Source organism: Mytilus edulis, chromosome 5, assembly GCF_963676685.1.
Source record: "Mytilus edulis chromosome 5, xbMytEdul2.2, whole genome shotgun sequence".
In the NCBI taxonomy this organism is placed as follows: Eukaryota; Metazoa; Mollusca; class Bivalvia; order Mytilida; family Mytilidae; genus Mytilus; species Mytilus edulis.
Genome location: NC_092348.1, coordinates 54720466 through 54738782, shown reverse-complemented (window position 1 = coordinate 54738782; position 18317 = coordinate 54720466). Strand labels below are relative to the sequence as shown.

Below are 18317 nucleotides of genomic sequence, written 5' to 3'. Positions count from 1 at the left end.
TAATGAATTTAGATTGCACGAATCTGCATCAAACGATATAATAATAATAAATTTTGTGTGAATCATATATTTTGTTATATATCCTTCTAGCAGGGGCGAAAATGTTTTATATTCATTAATAATTTCTTTTGGTTAGTTGAATATTATATAAAAAAAATAATAATCTTTATCATTGTTGTTTATGATTTGAAATTGTTGACATGAATCAAAAAGTCATTTTGTAAATTATTTTTTTGACGAAATGTTATCACAAGCGCTGAGTAATTCTTGCGAGTTGACAATCGTTGCTTGAATTGGATTAGCTGTAAAACAAACAGCTTTTTAGATTAGCGCGTTTGAGTTAATGTCATCTAAGTTAGTAATCAAATAAGAAAGGTTCTTTCACAAAACTCAATTGTTTGACATTCTTCAGAAATAATAACTAATAATTATGTCACATCCGACAATTAAAAAACATATAAACCCTGAGGATATTTTCACACTAGAATATCATTTATCTAAAAATCAATAATTGTTCATTAAATAATCATTTGTAGTCTTAAAGTCTTGGAAATGTAATTAAGGCGCATCTTTGTCGGTAAAAAGAGCTCTGCCGTTCTTTAATCTAATTATAAATAAAGTTTTAAAGATAGGCCGTTATTTTAGCACTTGCTGACAAAACATTCATATTCCACATAGCAAAGGCTAATTTCTGTAAGTTAAAATTCATTTCAATTAATTAGCAAAACCATCTGAGACCATTTTTTTTAAAAGCAAGGTGTGTTTAATGGTTAAATATGGATGAGGAAGAAAGTCCCTTTAAAAGAACAGAAATTTTATACGTAAGACATTTGATTAAACATGCAATATTAAAATTAATATCATAACTAATATTAACATTAGCTTAACATGCGATCCCCTGCACTTGCAAATAATGTAATAACTTTCGTTTAAAACTCTAGGTTAAATTGAAACTAAAACGAACAAACACACATAACATTATTAATTGCTCGGTAATAAGTTTTAATATAAAAAATAAAATTACATAATTTAAACCATTTATAGTTAGAATAATATTTATATATAAATATCATTTATTTTGTAACGACAATTCCGCTAATATGATTGTCGCTATGAAAATGCCTAAAGGTTTTAATTATACAAATTTATCATACTATCGCATGTAATTTCTTTTGTTTGTTTACTTACTTAAATATATTTAAATTATTATATAATTGTAGATTTTAAATAATGTCCAATATACCATTTGTTTATTTAAACAATCATCAGACGTTATAACGAAGAACCTGCGCATTGAAAGTCACTCAGCTATTACATTTTACTGATTTACTCATCTCATGTTCCCGAATCTCTTTATTTCAAAACCAATCAAAAACGTTGTTTCTATTTTATTATCATAATCTTCAATGTATCGATAATCATATTTTCTGACATGCGCAAATGAGATGCAGTAATCAGAAAAATAACTAGAGAAACTTTGTCATTTGTTTCTTACTTTTCTTAAAGAATGTCACGGCGTAAACAGACAAAGCCGAGACATATCGAAACGGAATCTGAAATTGCCTCCTTAATCCAGAATGGTAAGTTCATTGATAAAAAGGGAATACACACGAGAAAAGACGGAATACACAACTTGTTTCAAATGACAGGTGATCGGAGTGATTACATTTCATCCAGATTCCTTAGGGAGGTTTAAATTCAACTTGGGTCAATAATTTAATTTCATTTGGAAGCAAGCAGGCGAACGGTAATGTATTACATTTAGTTTTTCTTTATTTACAAATACTCCTTTATTGCGGCTTGTTTACCTATTTTAAAAAGTCCGCGAAATTTACACCCGACTTGGTCTTAGCACGTGGGGATTAACAGACTACATTCATCGAGAGCTCAGCGAACGGTAAAGTAGTATTTTGTTATTTCTTAATTAAAGGTGCTAAACTTAATTAATTGTGGCTAATGATTATCAGTATTATTACAATAATTATTTTAACAGGAGTGTATATATAAGGTTTCATGCATAAGTTATATTTGACAAGTACGGAAGAAAAAAATTACGGAGATTTTAGATTTAAAAAAACCCTCTTTGAATCTTAAGATGACGGGACAATGTTTATTTAATATTTGATTGAAATATATTTCGTACTTTCACTTAATATTTACTATTGACTAGGCATGCTTAGGTAACTGTTATACATGGGAATGCATTAATCTCTTTATAGAATTATACAAATTTATAAAGCAATTGTTGATAAAAGGAATATTAATATTTATTGATACAGTGTCTCGTTTAATGTAGCATATACAAACATTTGATATTAGGTACAAATATTAAGATTTTCTTTTCATTTGATAAGAAATTAAGCAAATCATGCACAATTTTGCTTTTCATCTGTTTGATATGAACGTCGTATTTATAATTACTTCAAAACCTAGACATAAAAAAGGAGTAAGTTTGCTAGTATTGAACCTGTATAAAAAAGGTACAATATTGATCTAGCTTAATACAGAACACCTGAAATATTAAAAACCTTTTGTAAAAGATTGCAAGATTTATGAAATAATAAAAAGATCGTCCCAGTGCTTAAATAAAATTTTGAGTCCTCTTTTCGTGGACTTAAGGATGAAGGAATCATGTTGTAAACAGGGTGAGAAGTATTAGAAATTTAAACAAATGGGTCCTTAAGATTATTATAAATCATAAACTAATTCATATCAATATCCGCTAGGTATGTAATATTTCTAAAGAAAACTAAGAAAATTTGATAACTTTGTATTGAAAGGGAAAATTGATAAGACTATTTAATGCCTCTTCTTAAGAAATTGTGGAGTTTTTCTCAGTGACGACACACTCAGGGTTGCTACCTGGATCAAGGAAATTGCTATTTATTTCATTTAGTTATATATTTCATGTAGTAATTGACAATTTTCAGATAAGGGTGTAATTTACCCAAAGGGAAGCATGTCAAACAAGCAAATCCAACAAATTCTTTTTGATTATTTCTGTATCTACAGTTCTGAAAGGGGGGATAAAAAATGTGAGAAAAGGCCCTGAGGATCATGTTATCTATACAAAATAATTAGATATAATTATCATCTAGATGATATTTACATTGTAATTGATCTCATACTTGTGAAATGTACAATGTACATGATCTTTAGAAATTGTCAATTTCATGAAATAAAATGAAATTGACAAATATTTATATTTTTATTGTTTTGATTTTTATCATATTTGCATTGAGCAGTGTAACATTGTTGCCAATTTTAATACAAAGATAACAATGTCATACTTTTGTCCACACAATTATTCAAAATCATGAACATTGTCATTATTTATTTACTATGTGTGCAAGAAAATTTAAGTGATTGAATCTGAAATATTTTTTTGGTAATTGGTAAGGTTGGAATTGGAGTCAATTGTTATTTTATACTTTTGATAATGGAAGTTGGATATTAACAAGTTTTCAAACCAATTTTGTTAGAAATAGATGACAAGCTAAGATAGATATTGAGATGGGCAGTCAGATATGAAATGATAGATATGCGAAATTGACATTTTAGACAGAAAGAAACTATACAAACAGCTGTTTAGCTGATGATTTTCAGAAAAATTTTGACAGACTATTTAGCAACATTTGCTAAATTGGCAGTTCTGAGTTTGTTAAGAAAATCATAACAAAAATGTTGGCATCATGACTCAAACAAATAGATATTTTTTTTTGTATGCTGATATTATCTGCATTCTTAAAATAAAAATATTTGTTATTTTAAATCAGCTGTTATGGTTCAAAATAATAAATGTACAAATTGTAAAGATATCTTATGAAGATAAGTATGAAAATTTATTGAAATGATAAATGTCACTTTGACTTTCTTTGTTTTTTTAATCACATATTTGTTTAAAAGAAATGGGAAGAATGAAATTCAAAACATGCAGGGAAAAAAAGAATAAATACTTATGTCACAAATAATGATGCAATTATCATTTTTCATATCATCTTAGCGTAAATAAATAATTTTTCAAAAGTCAGATTCACCTGTCTTTGCTTCTTCAATGGACTTCAAATGTCTGGAAATCTAGTTAAATTTTAACTCCAATTAGGTTTTGTTCAATTTAAAATTGAAGTTTAATTTATTTAAAGTCTTAAAGTGCAGAATCATTGCCAAGTGAATTTAGTGCTTCACAGACGAGTAATGATTTCATTTCTGTTGCATTTTACAAACAAAGACGCCAGCAGAAAAAGGGGTGAAAATTAGTGTTGGGATTTAGAAAACATGAGATCATTATTGCCTCATTGACTATAAGTATCCCACACAGTATATACATGTTATGACTTGGGGAAATAAAATTTTAGTTGCTATATTTTGAAATTCATCCTATAAAATCTTGGAATGATGTTTGATTTTTTGGAGATGATACCAAGAAGTATAGACTTCATCCCATTAAATAAATATTTGAAGTTATATATGTGTTTGAAGGGAAAGAATTAAAGAGAGGACATTGTATAAAAGTTTACAAAGGAAGTGTTGTAATCTAAGATTAAAAGCATTACAAGGTTGATATCAAAACTTTAATGGAAAATTGCAATATCACATTTTTGACAAATTGAAACAAACTCCAATTAACAGCTCATGGAGCAAAAATTTTGGGCAAGGCATCCGTTTATGAAAATTTATGTAAACAAATCTTAAGATCACTAGGAACAAGCTGATGAAGAAGTCGACATTAATGTACATAATTTTATCTGCCAAAATATTTTGTCTTATGACATTCTGTATATGTTTATAAGTATCGGGACAACTAGTGATAAAAGTAGAAAGTTATCCAAGCAAGTACTGTTGATATTACCTATATCGTAATGGATACAAATTAGACAATTTGTATGTAGTTTGTAATACTATGATGTTTAAAAGAGTTTTTGATAGGGTTAATTTGTAAGTAAATAGAGAGTGTTTTCTTACTAAGTTTGCATGTATCACAGCTTAGGTAGCCACTTTAATAGAAAAATATAACTATTGAAGATTATATCTTAAAGGCCCAGTGTTTTAAGTATGAAAATAGAAATAGAAAAATGAAGGTATAGCAAAACTATCTGGGTATTGATTGATTTCAAGTTGAGTAGCTTTTTTTGTTGCACATGTTTCTTTTAGAATTAATTTGTACTTGCCATATTTATTACACCATTTTTTCATGCAAGTTTTATTTTTCTGCTGTTTTTTTTTTTTTTGCAAAATCTTGGAAGTTAAGAAATTGTTTGAATGGCACTCAATTGAAACTGTCAAGTTTTGCATGGTGTTCCCAATCAAATTTGTCAGTAATTACTCAAATCTGAGATAAAATGTACTAGATAATCTTAATTTGACAATTTATAAGTAAATTTTATAGGACTAAAGTGTGCTTTATAGTCTGAGAAAAATATTTTTTTGACAGGATATTAAACTGGAAAATGTCAATGATTTTGATTCTTAACGACATATGGGTGTATGTTGATTCTTGTAGATTTTCAAACTTTTTGTTTATTTGAAGTTATGATACCAGTTGGTATTTTATACAATAACTAAAATACAATAACACAAAAACAATTAAGTCCATATTAGCAAAGTATAACTAATTCCCCTTTGAAATCATTTACTTTGAAGCAGCTGGAGTGATTTCCAGACAGAAATTAATAATTTGCTACTTTTTCATTGACAGGCCAGAGAAAAGGCATAAACTTTTGCAGGTATCCTTGTGTCTAGAAACAGGCTGATGGTCGCTGGGTAACTTATGTTTTTATAAGTTTTGATTTATGCTGACAATATTGATATTCACCAAAATAAAATAACTTTTGCATTTGGGTTAACATTTTAACTTTTGTTTGCTCATGAGTTATGTCTGAGCGATAAGATATGATGTTAAGTACATTTTCAATAGCATGGATTGAAAAAATTAATCAACTGAATTTGTCTGCATATATTCATTTAAATGATTGATAGAGAAATTTAAAAACTTTGAAATTAACACTTTAATGGTTTGATTGTTATTGGATTTTGTTGGTTTTAACTTTTTTCACCACATTTAATTTATTGCTATTTGATAATTGTTTAAAAAATTTGTTGGTTTGTTTAATATCTTCATTTGTATCAATGGCAATTTATCAGTGAACAAGATGCTAAATGGATAAACCAATATTAAATGTAATTTTTAAGTTTTAATTCATTAATTGCTATTTATATATATAATATAATATATCCTTTCAAAAAGATACATGTACACATCTCAGATTACGTTTTTTTTTTTTTTTTTGGAAATGTTTAAATATCAATTCTTTTTTTCATTCACAATTTTAGATGTATTCATTCATTCTTTGTATAGCTCTTTTAATGCTCTTAACCATCTTTCTGTCTCAGCTTGATATATATCTGCTTTAGTTGCCAATGATTTAACATGAACAGTGTGTCTTCAAATAAGAAAACATTTACCTTGAAAACTTAATTTAGCAGAATCAATTGTTTTGGGCGACATTTATACTCCCCCTTCCACAAAACTTGATTTCTTTACACACATGCTGTAAAAACAGACCAATAATTGACAAATATTCAGAAACTGATCTTCTTTAAGCAATGACTAACTATATTTTATTCTTTTCATTGAAGCATCAATTTTTCTATTGAAACTTTTTATTAAATGAGATTTTTCTGTTTACGTAAATTTCATTTAAAGTAAATAATTAAAATATTTTTATTTATTTATGTCAATTGTGGGGGCTACAGTTAAAGAATAAATGGGAAGTGCTGACCTTTTCCTGCTCAATTATGTTTCATGATTCATTGAATGAAAGGAACCCATTCCCAAAAATCTGTTTTAAATGACATTGAACATGTTTAAAATCATCTGTGTGGCCACATTGACACACCTTCATGACAGACCACAGTGACCTATGTCCACCCTGGGTAAAATAATTAATGTCTCTTTAAAATATCATTTCAAATGATTCATATTTCTTGTTTAATGCCTTCACAGACAATAAATGACCAGTTAACATGGTTAAAATGTAGGTGTTATTTAAAAATTGGATATATAAAATGACCATGATTCATCAGTTTCAATAGAAAAGGATGGCCAAAAAATAATAAGGTTCAACAATTTCAATTTTGACATCTATTATCAATTTTTAAAGTCCAAATAATTGGGGGTTCATCAAGGAGCCATGCTTCAACATTATCATTTTTTGCATACATGACTGATTAAGAAATTCATTCCTTCCTCATGTAGTAGTTTAAAAATCTTGAATGAAAGCAGTTAATTTTGTTAGTTTAGCAAATTTTCAAGAATGAGATTATAACCTTTAAATTCCTTCCATGAAAAAGTTTCAATTGTAGGTACATTACAAAGACAAAAGTATTCTAAAATCCTCTTATCCAGAATTATTTTAATTTTTCTTGAATAATAAAGGTGGTTATCTAAATTCCTTTGAAATACCAAATATTTATGTAAAACAAATTAAATGAGATATAAAATTTTTAATGTTTACCTTAGTTTAGGCCCCAGGGATAAAAAAGAATTATTACAACAGCATATAGGTGGTCATCTATAGAAATTGCCTGGACACAATGGTTTATGGTGGAATTAGCACACATCTATGACATCTTAAATTATTTCTCTGTAGGGATTCTGTCCATATTGCTTTTATATAAAAATGGTCATTAAAATGGACATGAGATATTTTGAATATAATAGCCAAAAACATCACCTTTGTCAAATTAGAGAATGGAAGACTTCCTGCTTAATTGTAAGAAACATAATTTATGCTCTGTACTAACATTGTGAAAAAAAATTGCATAATATTCTACACAATAAATTGAAAAGAAGAGAAATTATTGTGGGAGAAAATAACTGGGATTATAAATTAATGTTGGCATTGAAATCTGGACATTAAAAACTTGTCACAGTGGACAATGGTCAAATGTGTCATTTAAATAAATTAAAATTCCATTACAATGTTATCATACCCATCAAATAATAATTGCATCAAAGTTTGCTATTATTACAGGGATAATTTCTCAAATCAATTTAATTTTAAGATTTCCATGATAACTCTCTGTCTCAACCTCACAAGACGATGTAACGGGTAACCCATCTGCAGGTGCTGTGCCCCTTCAAATGCATCCTCAAGTCATTGACGTAGGATCTTGTTCATTGGTTAGTTTGAATTTATCTTAAGCATTTTATTCAAATGATAATCTTTGATACATCCAATTTACAGTGCATTGGCCTTTGATAAGGGGAATTAACTCTTAAATTGTTTTTGCTTTTTTTAAATATCTTTCAAAAATACTTTTAAAATTTGTCATACGGGATTAATTTAAGACGCATATTTTTGTATCTATGAAAACTTCAAGTACATTTTAGATATATTTTTGTAAAAGTTCAAACATTTCTGAAAGCTTGACATTTCAACAAAGACTATAATAATTTATATGGCAAGCGATTAAGTGGTGCACCTAGATGAAGGAGACAAATACCCACACCAGGAACCCTTTGTGGCCAACAATAGTGAGATTAATTTTGCAAAGCTTGAGATATGTATTATAGAAACATGAATGATATATATTGGTATATTTTAAGTATTGGCAATTTATTAGGAAAATGTAACTAGGAACGAAAGGGACGACCAGGTGAAAATATTGAATAGGTTTATCACTAATCGTCATAAATAAGTCAAGCAGAAGGATCGATGGCATTTTGAATATTTCTCCCTAAATGCTTTTGTCAACAGTTTCAATTAAATTATATATGTATGATATTGATGCAAGTTTATGAGTGGAAATATGCATGAACATGTTTCTTTCACCTCATATTTTAATGTCGCGAAGGAATAATGTGGTATATCAAACTGAAGGCAGTTAAATTGCTAATCGTTTCTTCAGTGCATGTTCATATATTATTCAACAGATTGAATTAAATATCACACGATTTAAACTTTAATATTCTAAATTACATAATGCAACAAAATTTAATCAAAATTTTATTAAACTTTGCAAATTGAGGCATGCAACAAATATCATAGAGGGATTAAAAGATATTAGATATTTTCCATATACTATTAGATTCAAATTTAATATGAGTTATGAATTATTGAATCAGAAAGTAATTAAAAACAGTAACATGAAACTCAAATTTTATGGGAAAGTTGTGAAAAGTCATGTAGTTTACAACGAAATTCTTTTCTATATTAAAACAAACATTAAAATGTTTGTAATTACGTTTTATTGATGTTTCTTTACAACATTTTAAAAATAAAGGTATGTCCTATGGGTATAGGCTTTGTCAAGTAATTGCCAAAAGTTTACATTTCTTATTAATCATGATGTAACATACCAATTTTTATTTCAAATTATGTAAGGAGAAAGCTTTATCCTTGAATATCAGACCAGAGAAAATTTTTATTATTGAAAGATTATCTGGACTTTTTGTTTACCCAAGATATCTGATAATGACAAAAATGTTTCAATTGTCAGAAATAACTTGATCAGTGACAAGGTGACAATATCATTCAGAAATAGGAGAAAAAAGAACACAGGAATTTTGTCAATTTTTTGCCAGGTAAATTAATTCAGGTGTTTATTTGACAGGTAATTTATGTGTTTTTTGACAGGTTACACTTATTCTCTACATTTTACAAAATTCTGTGACTTTTATTTGAAGGGGAGATAACTCTGAAAACTAATTGAATAGTAATTGAATTAGAAAGATGGAATTCCTACATTTTCACTTCATTAAAAATAAATTAATTCTTACACTGTTTAAATTTGCTTTTGTAATTTCAAGTTGTTAATATACAAATGTGTGCAAGCTTGCCGTTTTCATGCAAGAATGTTTGTTCTGAAAAGAATTTTGCCTTATTCTTACTGTCCGTAAGGGACATCACTCTATTTGAAAGCAATAGAAACAACAGCTATGTAAAATTGATTATTTGGAAACTTTTATGGGACAATAACTTTGTATTGTTTGTGCATCAATAAATGTGCATGAAATTTGAATTTTCAGCAAAATGACTCATTAAACAGCGATTATGAAATGTTTCTTTGATATCAAATTATGAATATAAATTGATCGATAACAGGCAAAATGAATTGGTAAGATTGATATGAAATTGCAACTTAAGGTGTATAACAATAAAATATTCAATATGGTACACTTGTTCAGACTTTTATTTGTAAATTTAGCTTACATAAACAGGCTTTATGGAGAAATTAAAATTTCATATTGTAACTTATAAACATCAAAGGGTGAGAGTTAATATAATGGCCTTAGAACTTATGCTTGATTTTCGCTAATCTAAACAAAATAAAACGATAAGTGTTAATATTTCACAATATCCACAGATATTTTACATATGTGCCATGTTTCACAGGAAGGACAATAACACTTTTTCATTTTCTTTGATTTTTGAGGAAGTAAACAATTAAAAGCTAGGGGGGAATGTTTGATTTCAGATTTCAAGGTTCTCATTTCTTTGATTTATGAATTTATTTTGACTTTAAAAATGTTTAATAGTTGAAGATTCACTTGACAAATTTTAAATATTGTTAACAGTTCTTTTTATGACATATTCAAACTATAGATTACTTTTGTACATTTTATAAATGCTTCAGGCATTTATTATTCTAATTGTATGATTCCCAGGATCTTTGAAGATCCAGGTTCTGTAGATGAAAAATTGGTAACAGGTTGCATTTGATGATGATGCATAAAATCGTATCGGAATCTTCCCACATCATAATAGGCATATATTTCATTGTTACAAGGCTATCAAAGTCATTACTAAAATTCCTTGCTTCCATATTAATTTCCTGAAATTATGTTTCAAAGACTGCCATGAAACAACTTAGATTCTTGGAGTAATTGTTGCAGTTATCTCAATATGATGATATTTAAAACAAAAATCTACCTCACAAGTAGCTTGTCATATCTTGCACATTATTAAATGCAGTGCTTGTCATGATTCATTTAAAGGGACGTTAAGTTATTCTGCAATGCATATTTTTCTCAGGGTCCGAACATTGGTCCACGTACTTGTTGACTTCAAAAATGTCTTTTGGTTTGGAAGGAATTTTATTTGCACAGAATGCGCTGATGAGTAAATGTTCTGCCTTTATTGACTTATTTTAGTTTTTTTCCCTTTCATCTGTAGTATATTATAGTTAAGACATATTGTTTGTTTTACATTTAATTTCTAAGGTCATTTTCTTCAAAATATTGTAGTAAAGTTCTTGTCTGAACCTTTAAATAAATCCTTAGTGCAGACTTCCCCATTGTTGAGTACTTTTAGACTTTGATATAGTTTATTGTATTAAAATTGTCATTTTTATTAACCTGTTTGTGTTATAAATTTCAAAAGTTCTAATAAATATAACCATACATTTGCAGTAAAATAGATTTTAGTCACACCTAAACTGATACAAGAAACCTCAGAACCCAGTGTGTGGTCTGACATTCATGTCATAATGTTCTAAACAATCAAATATAAGTATTTTAATTATTAACTTTAAATTTAAATGTGATTAACTCATAGATGATTATCTGATCTTGATAAATTTATGATTATGAGTCAAATCAGTCCCTGAGAGATTGTTTAAATAATGAATAATTCACTGATGAATTTAACTTTGTGACCCCCAATTTGTGTAAAATATCAATTATCCAGCTTTTATTTGCTTTTGTGGATGTTGGAATTTTAAAAGGATTGTGCTGTTGGAATGTTTTTATATTGAACTATTGATTGATAACATCACAGCCTTTTTTCATTTAGAATTTCATTATTTTTTCTGATATTTTGACCAGATTGTTTTTGTTCAAAGTTATTGACAAATCTGTCTCAAGTAGGCATCAAGTATCATTGTTGGAAATGGCCACAATTTAAAAATGGAATTGTTCAAGGCTAGTCTTTAATAGTTTTTTTTTCAAATCTTGGTGCAATACCATTTCATAATGTTGGTTTTTTATTTAAGGATTTTTCTTATGATTTTATTGTAAAGAATTTGATTAAAGGGAAATAACTTTCTAGAAAATAGGAGTATATTTTAAAACAAAGAGTTATTTCCCTTTTGAGCCTAATGTATCATTTTATCAAGTGATTTGTCAAAAGGGGGCACCACTCACAGCTAGAAACATAAATTCTCAGCAGGAAATGATAGTTTAACTCTGGAAATAATCATGTTTAGTAATGATTATCTGTGATTCCTGCAGACTAAACTTATCATTATAATGGTTGAAAATTTGTCATAAATTGATGTTATAGGTGTGTGGTTAGTCTGGCTTATGAAGAGAATTCACACATGGTTTACATCATATCTTAATGTTTTTGACAATTATTTTCTCAATTTTCATCTTGGAGGCAATTATATATTCTTGATTTATCCAGAATATGTAAAATCTGAAGTATTTACTTACTGATGTATACCACTGTAACCACTTTTACCTTTCTATCAGTACCGTTTTGACACAAATCATATATTATGTTGCATTTTAATCTTGCATCATATTTATATGAATTTTTAAACTATTTAATCATTTGAATCATGCATTTAGGTATTTATGAAATTATCAGTGCATAGGGTACGTCAGAAATTAGTTAAAATTTTTAGTAAGTAAATTTATTAACTGATTAAAAGGTTTACGAAAAAATCTTATCTAAAATTAAGGGGTAATAACTGTTTATCTAAATGTATATTACATTTCCAACATAGTAGAAATTGTCAACAATCGTACAGTAGTACAGAGCTATCAAAGTTTTGTGGCATTTGTCAACATCAGGTGAATGATTTTACAAGTGATCAAAGAATCTCCCAGATAAACCATATTGATACCAATGATTATTTAGAGTCTATTTATCAGCTATCAATACCAATGGAATAACTGACCCTCAACTGAAGGGTCGTACAAGCTCTTTGGTGTTATAGAAATCTAGACTGTTCAGCCATCATAGTTTATTGACAAGAGCTTTAACATTGTTGACCCCTAAGGCTAACCTGGTGTTTACCCCCACTTTACAAACATGTAGTAGGATCAAATTATTATATTTGTCAAACCAATTAAGATATGGAAGTGTGAAGCAAGTTGACAAATCAATTTGATGATTTTCTCCCCTGCACAATACATTGTATTATTTTGGGGATGGTTTTTAATTTTATTCAATATTTTTTCAAAGTTTTAGTTATGTGTTTTTTTTTTGTTTTTTTTTAAATATTCATTGAAATTTAAGAAGGCAAAATTGCAGTGTAAAAAAGAATGTATGAATAACTCTTAAATACCTTCTCGTATCTTCCTTATGACTACATGTAACTTAAACAATTCTTGTTTTATTTGCACATTTATTATATTACATGAAAAAAGTTTTCACAACTTTTTGTCGCCAAATGTTTATTATATTATTGATGAAATGCAAAAACATGCTTCATGATATGAAAAATTAACATATAATCAATTCAAAAATCGGAAAACTGAAATAAAATCTGTTCTTGAGACAAAACTGCTAAAAACTCTGTTGTAGTTTTACATTATATTCCATTATCTAAGATATTGAATTTTGCCAACAAAATGTTATTTTTCTATTGACCTGTCAAAAAACATTTTCAATTTTATAATCTTAAGTTATATCTTTATCTCCAAAGATGCTATCAACTGTGCAGTAAGTGATATTTAATAGTACAGAAATAAAAAAAGACCACATTGACTGCGGCTATGACATGTAGGGTGGTAGTTCAACATATATTGTAAATGGTAGGACTTCCACCTACCTGAGGTCAAATTAAACAAAACAGTTATTGAAATAACAACAAAAATCATGTAAATTTATATCTGACCCTGAGATTTAGTTGTGATATAGATGTTACTATTTCGTATGACACAATATGTAAGCTTTAATTACTGGCAGTGCATGAGACATTGCATTTCTTTTCTTTAAGTTTGACATGACACCTGTAACGGTCATGCAATATTTATATAGACCTAAATGTAAAAAAAATAAGACAAGGGTTTAGATTTAAATATTATGTGAGGGCTTTGACATCTGTATTAATGTCTCTAATTAAATAAACTGATAAAAGTTTACCTAAAACCCAATAAAATGATAAAAGGGAGCGCTTTTTTAAGGGGACGTAGCTTTTGGAAGTCTTTAAATAGACATCTGTCTGCTTGATTTATAGAATAAGAATAAGAATAAGAATTTTATAAATCTAATCAAGAACCCACAAAGGGCATCATTTTACAACACAATATGATTGGAAAATATATATATGTTAGTTTATCCAAAAATTCCCCAAAAAATGGATAGGAGGGAGCCCTTTAATAAGATGAGGACCTGCATTTGGGAACTATAAAAAGGCATCTGTTTGATTTCGTTTATTTCTTTTTACTATAAACTTTAAGATATATATAACTTCACTTGAAATTCTCGAACTGAGAGGATGTTTTATGTTTGCTATGTTAAGCAGCAATTAATTATCTGACGCAGTACAAAAGAACATCTATTTTGCTAACCTTAATTCATAATTCAAGTGAAAACGTACTAAAAGAAGATACAAATTTGTAATTTAATATTTTTGACACTTTCAAAGGCACGTTTTGTGTTTCAATTTAACAAAAAATTGTTTTATTGTAAATTCTTGAAAAAATAATATTTATTTTTAAAAATGATCTGATGATCTCAAATTATATTTTATTAGCTCTTCCTGCACCTGTAGAAAAGAATATGATCTTCCCCAATGTTAAGTATACCCAATCATAAAATATAAGTAAGAAATACTTTGACACTAAATTACAATGATATCATCATTAAAATATCTCATTCTATAAAACTTATATGAATATACAGTGTTAAATATAAAAGAATTTGAGGTAATAATTTATTGAAGGATTTTGGGTTTTTCAATTTCCATAAAAGTGGAACTCTTTGCAACTGCAGTTGTTTTGGAGGCAAAACCAAGGAGTTGGTCAGGATCATCTTTCATGTTTAAATTAAGTTCCTTCAAAAATGATGATAGTTCAAATCATAGGGAACAAAAAAAGAGTACTTGATTGTAATATTATGCAGGAGAAAATTGAGATGCTATACCAGGTGGTAGAAACAAATTTCAGCAATTTTTTTTCCATGACACTTTTGCCCTATACTTAAATCTCTTCATATGCGGTAATTTATCCAAATTTTGATCAGAGGGAAAATGCATCTAATCTCCTACTTCTGACAATGTCAAGTTTCCATATTAAAATTTCAAATTTGCAATTAAAGGTAAATTTATTAGTTTTACATCTGGTGATGGTAAACCCACCCAGGAACAGATAACTGTAACAAATCAGATCGTTTTTAAAATAACATGAAAATGATATGAAAATAACCCATAATAAATAAAAAGAAAATAGATTAATCATGTATTTCGATACTGTATATAAAATTTTCTATAAGGCTGGTCATTTTCATTTTATAATCTGTGAGTCACATTTTGTACCTGGACACAAAAACACCTGTCTAATATATACTTAGTTTTGAGGTGTATAATATTATGCATCAACAAGTATTATTTAGCATTAGAGGTGGTCCAAAGGTGTCTGACTTCACAAATTTATTGCATATTTATTCTTTTACACCCTTTTGTTATCCCTACTTACAAAGGGATTTGTTAGTTCATTGAAATGTCTTTTGATGTTTTACTCTGTTCTAACCAATTGCTATGCAAATTAAATTATGTATTTAATTTTTCAATGAATGTAAGGGGATGTAACTCTTTCAGTTTTGATAAATATTAAAATTTGGAATGGTATTCGGTTACATATACAGTATAAGGGTGCAAATGACATCATGAACTTCATGCTTAAAAGATTTTCCCCCCAATCCAAATTATTTTTGAAGAAGGGTGAAAACTTGAAATCAAAATGTTCAACTCAATGAACAAGAATTTTTCTATTATATACCAAAGACAGGCCATATGGCATGTGGAAATCAATTTATCATTCTCTCTCATAACTTGACAAACTGTTCTTCATTTTTTCAACATCTAATAACAGCTTTCAGACTTGACAATGATAATCCTTTTGATTTTTTTTACATCATTGCCACATTAAGTGTGTTATAATTATGTCGAAGGCCTGCATGACAAGAGTGTATTAATATCGACTTTTTGAACTTATAATTATAATCACACACATTCTGTAATCAAAATTCAAATAATGAGTTCTGAGATTTCAAAAATCATATTCATTTGAATGTTTTATCACTCCCGGAAGATGAAATTTTCACAGATCATATCAAAAAGAGTCATCAGATGTCGACAAATGTTGATGGTGTCTATTAGTTTTATATGGAATGAATTAAAACTTGCACATTTTCATCAATAAATGATAGAATCGTCAAGGCATATGGTCAAAAAGATTACAAATATTCAATATTTAAATTGTCAGTTCTCTAGTGTGTTGTTTGTAGTATTTTATGATATCTATGATCATAATTGAATCAAAACAATTTCAGAAGTATGTTTACAGGGTAGATGAACACGGAGATTAATATTGTACAAGGGTATTAATTTGAAAAATAATAATATTATGCTGAATAAATAAAAGATATTTAAGTGAAAATAAATATAGAAATGGTATTAAAATGTGCTTTAAATTTAGTCGAAGTTTTATCGGAATACCAATCTGGATTTATTTTCACTTTTAACAATTGAAATTACATTGCATTAAAAACAGCTACATTTAGTGATTTTAAAACTTTGATATTTAAAAAAAACCCATAAAAGATGGAATGAAATTATAAGGATCATCTATTTTGATGCTGAATTTAAACTCAGCAAGAAAATTATGTCCAATTATTAGCCTGAACAAGATTAACAAGGCATATCATAGACAAGATACCTGTACCAATCATCCCATGACTAAAGTGTTACCATCTGCTTGTTTTTATACCAAACATTGTCTACCAGACATCAAACTTATTATGTGGTTTCACAGTTGATTTCAAATTTGTAAATTGGTCAGAATAATAACACTGTCAAAAATTTGATTTGTCATCTTTGGAGGTCTGTGAGGGCTTTATTTAAGGAAGAAATAAAAGTACATTTAAATAAGTGAAGTAAGCTGAAATCTTGTTATAGATAACATATACCCATTTCAGGTATCCAAACTGTGAATCGCTAATGATGGTCACATTTATAATGCAGGAGAAAACTTATTGTTAGATGTTAACATTATTGATAATTCTTTCTTTCCATATAGCACTATTATTATGAATAGGGGTTGAATTCTTACTTTTCAGAATAATTATAATCTGGAAACCAAAAGGTTGTACTGCAAATAGTACAGGTATGTTTGGATATAATTGATGGTTACGTTGCTGTTATTTTAACAATATGTTTTATTGTGTTTTTCAGGTTCTGAGCTTCCAGCCCTTTCCCCTCCCTCTCCTGTCCGTGTTGATGCCCATGTTTGTGGAAAGTGTCGCGAAGAATTCCTTGAACTGCCCGACTTTATAGAACATAAAAAACAGTGTTTGAAAAACAAACCTTGTGTATTTTTTGACGCTAGTGAAAGTGAGGACTTTTCCGATAGTGGACTTGACTCTAACTGTCGAGAATCCAACTTAGACAATAGTCAAACGTTCCTGCCTGACGCAGCAGGATCTGACGGAGAAGGAAACATGGAACATTTTGAAGAAGAAGAGGAGAACAATGAAATCAGTGAAGATTTTGTAAATGACAATGTGGATGATGATGAAAACAATGTGATGATGAATGATGAAGATGATATATCTGATCATAGTGACAATGATGAGGACGATGACGAGCATAAAGATCATAATCAAAATGTTGATTATTCAAAAAAAGTCAGACACGAGGCTGACATGAATGCCACATTGTCTCAGTTAATGTTCCCATTCGGACCAGGATTCCCAAACATGGATTCCAATGTGACATTAGAACCATTGTTGGCAACCAAAGCTGCAGTGGCCCAGTTTGCAGAAAATAACAATTTGCCACCGAATGATATTGCTGTTCTTCATAGTACATTGTACAGTCTACAACAACAACAGATTTTACAGTTACAACTGATACAACAGTTACAGACACAGCTGATGATGGGAATACCACCTACTAATCTACCCATGGGACATTTCCCATTCCCTATGGGGTTACCAATGCTGCCATCAAGAGAAGACTTGAATGAGGATGATGAAGACAGTGATGATTTAGAAAGTGAAAAAGGTATGCAGATTGATAGACATTAAATTGTTGATACCGTAGTGCTATTTCATACCCAACTTATTGTAGCATATGGTTGAGTT

General features: G+C 28.6%; 1 protein-coding gene across 6 annotated transcripts in view; it reads left to right on the top strand.

The window, feature by feature from the left end:
* The first annotated feature begins 1338 nt into the window (after window positions 1-1338).
* LOC139523949 (sal-like protein 1) overlaps window positions 1339-18317 on the top strand; it is a 39351-nt gene continuing 22372 nt past the window's right edge. For 2 of the 6 annotated variants that reach the window (XM_071318388.1, XM_071318386.1), the window contains exons 1-2: window positions 5696-5760; window positions 17407-18237. In XM_071318388.1, the coding sequence (XP_071174489.1) occupies window positions 17673-18237 (565 nt within the window). In that variant the 5' untranslated portion in view covers window positions 5696-5760; window positions 17407-17672. Of the gene's footprint in view, window positions 1748-5695; window positions 5761-17406; window positions 18238-18317 lie in introns of those variants that run through there. The other 4 variants (XM_071318384.1, XM_071318385.1, XM_071318387.1 and 1 more) reach the window with 4 other exon arrangements.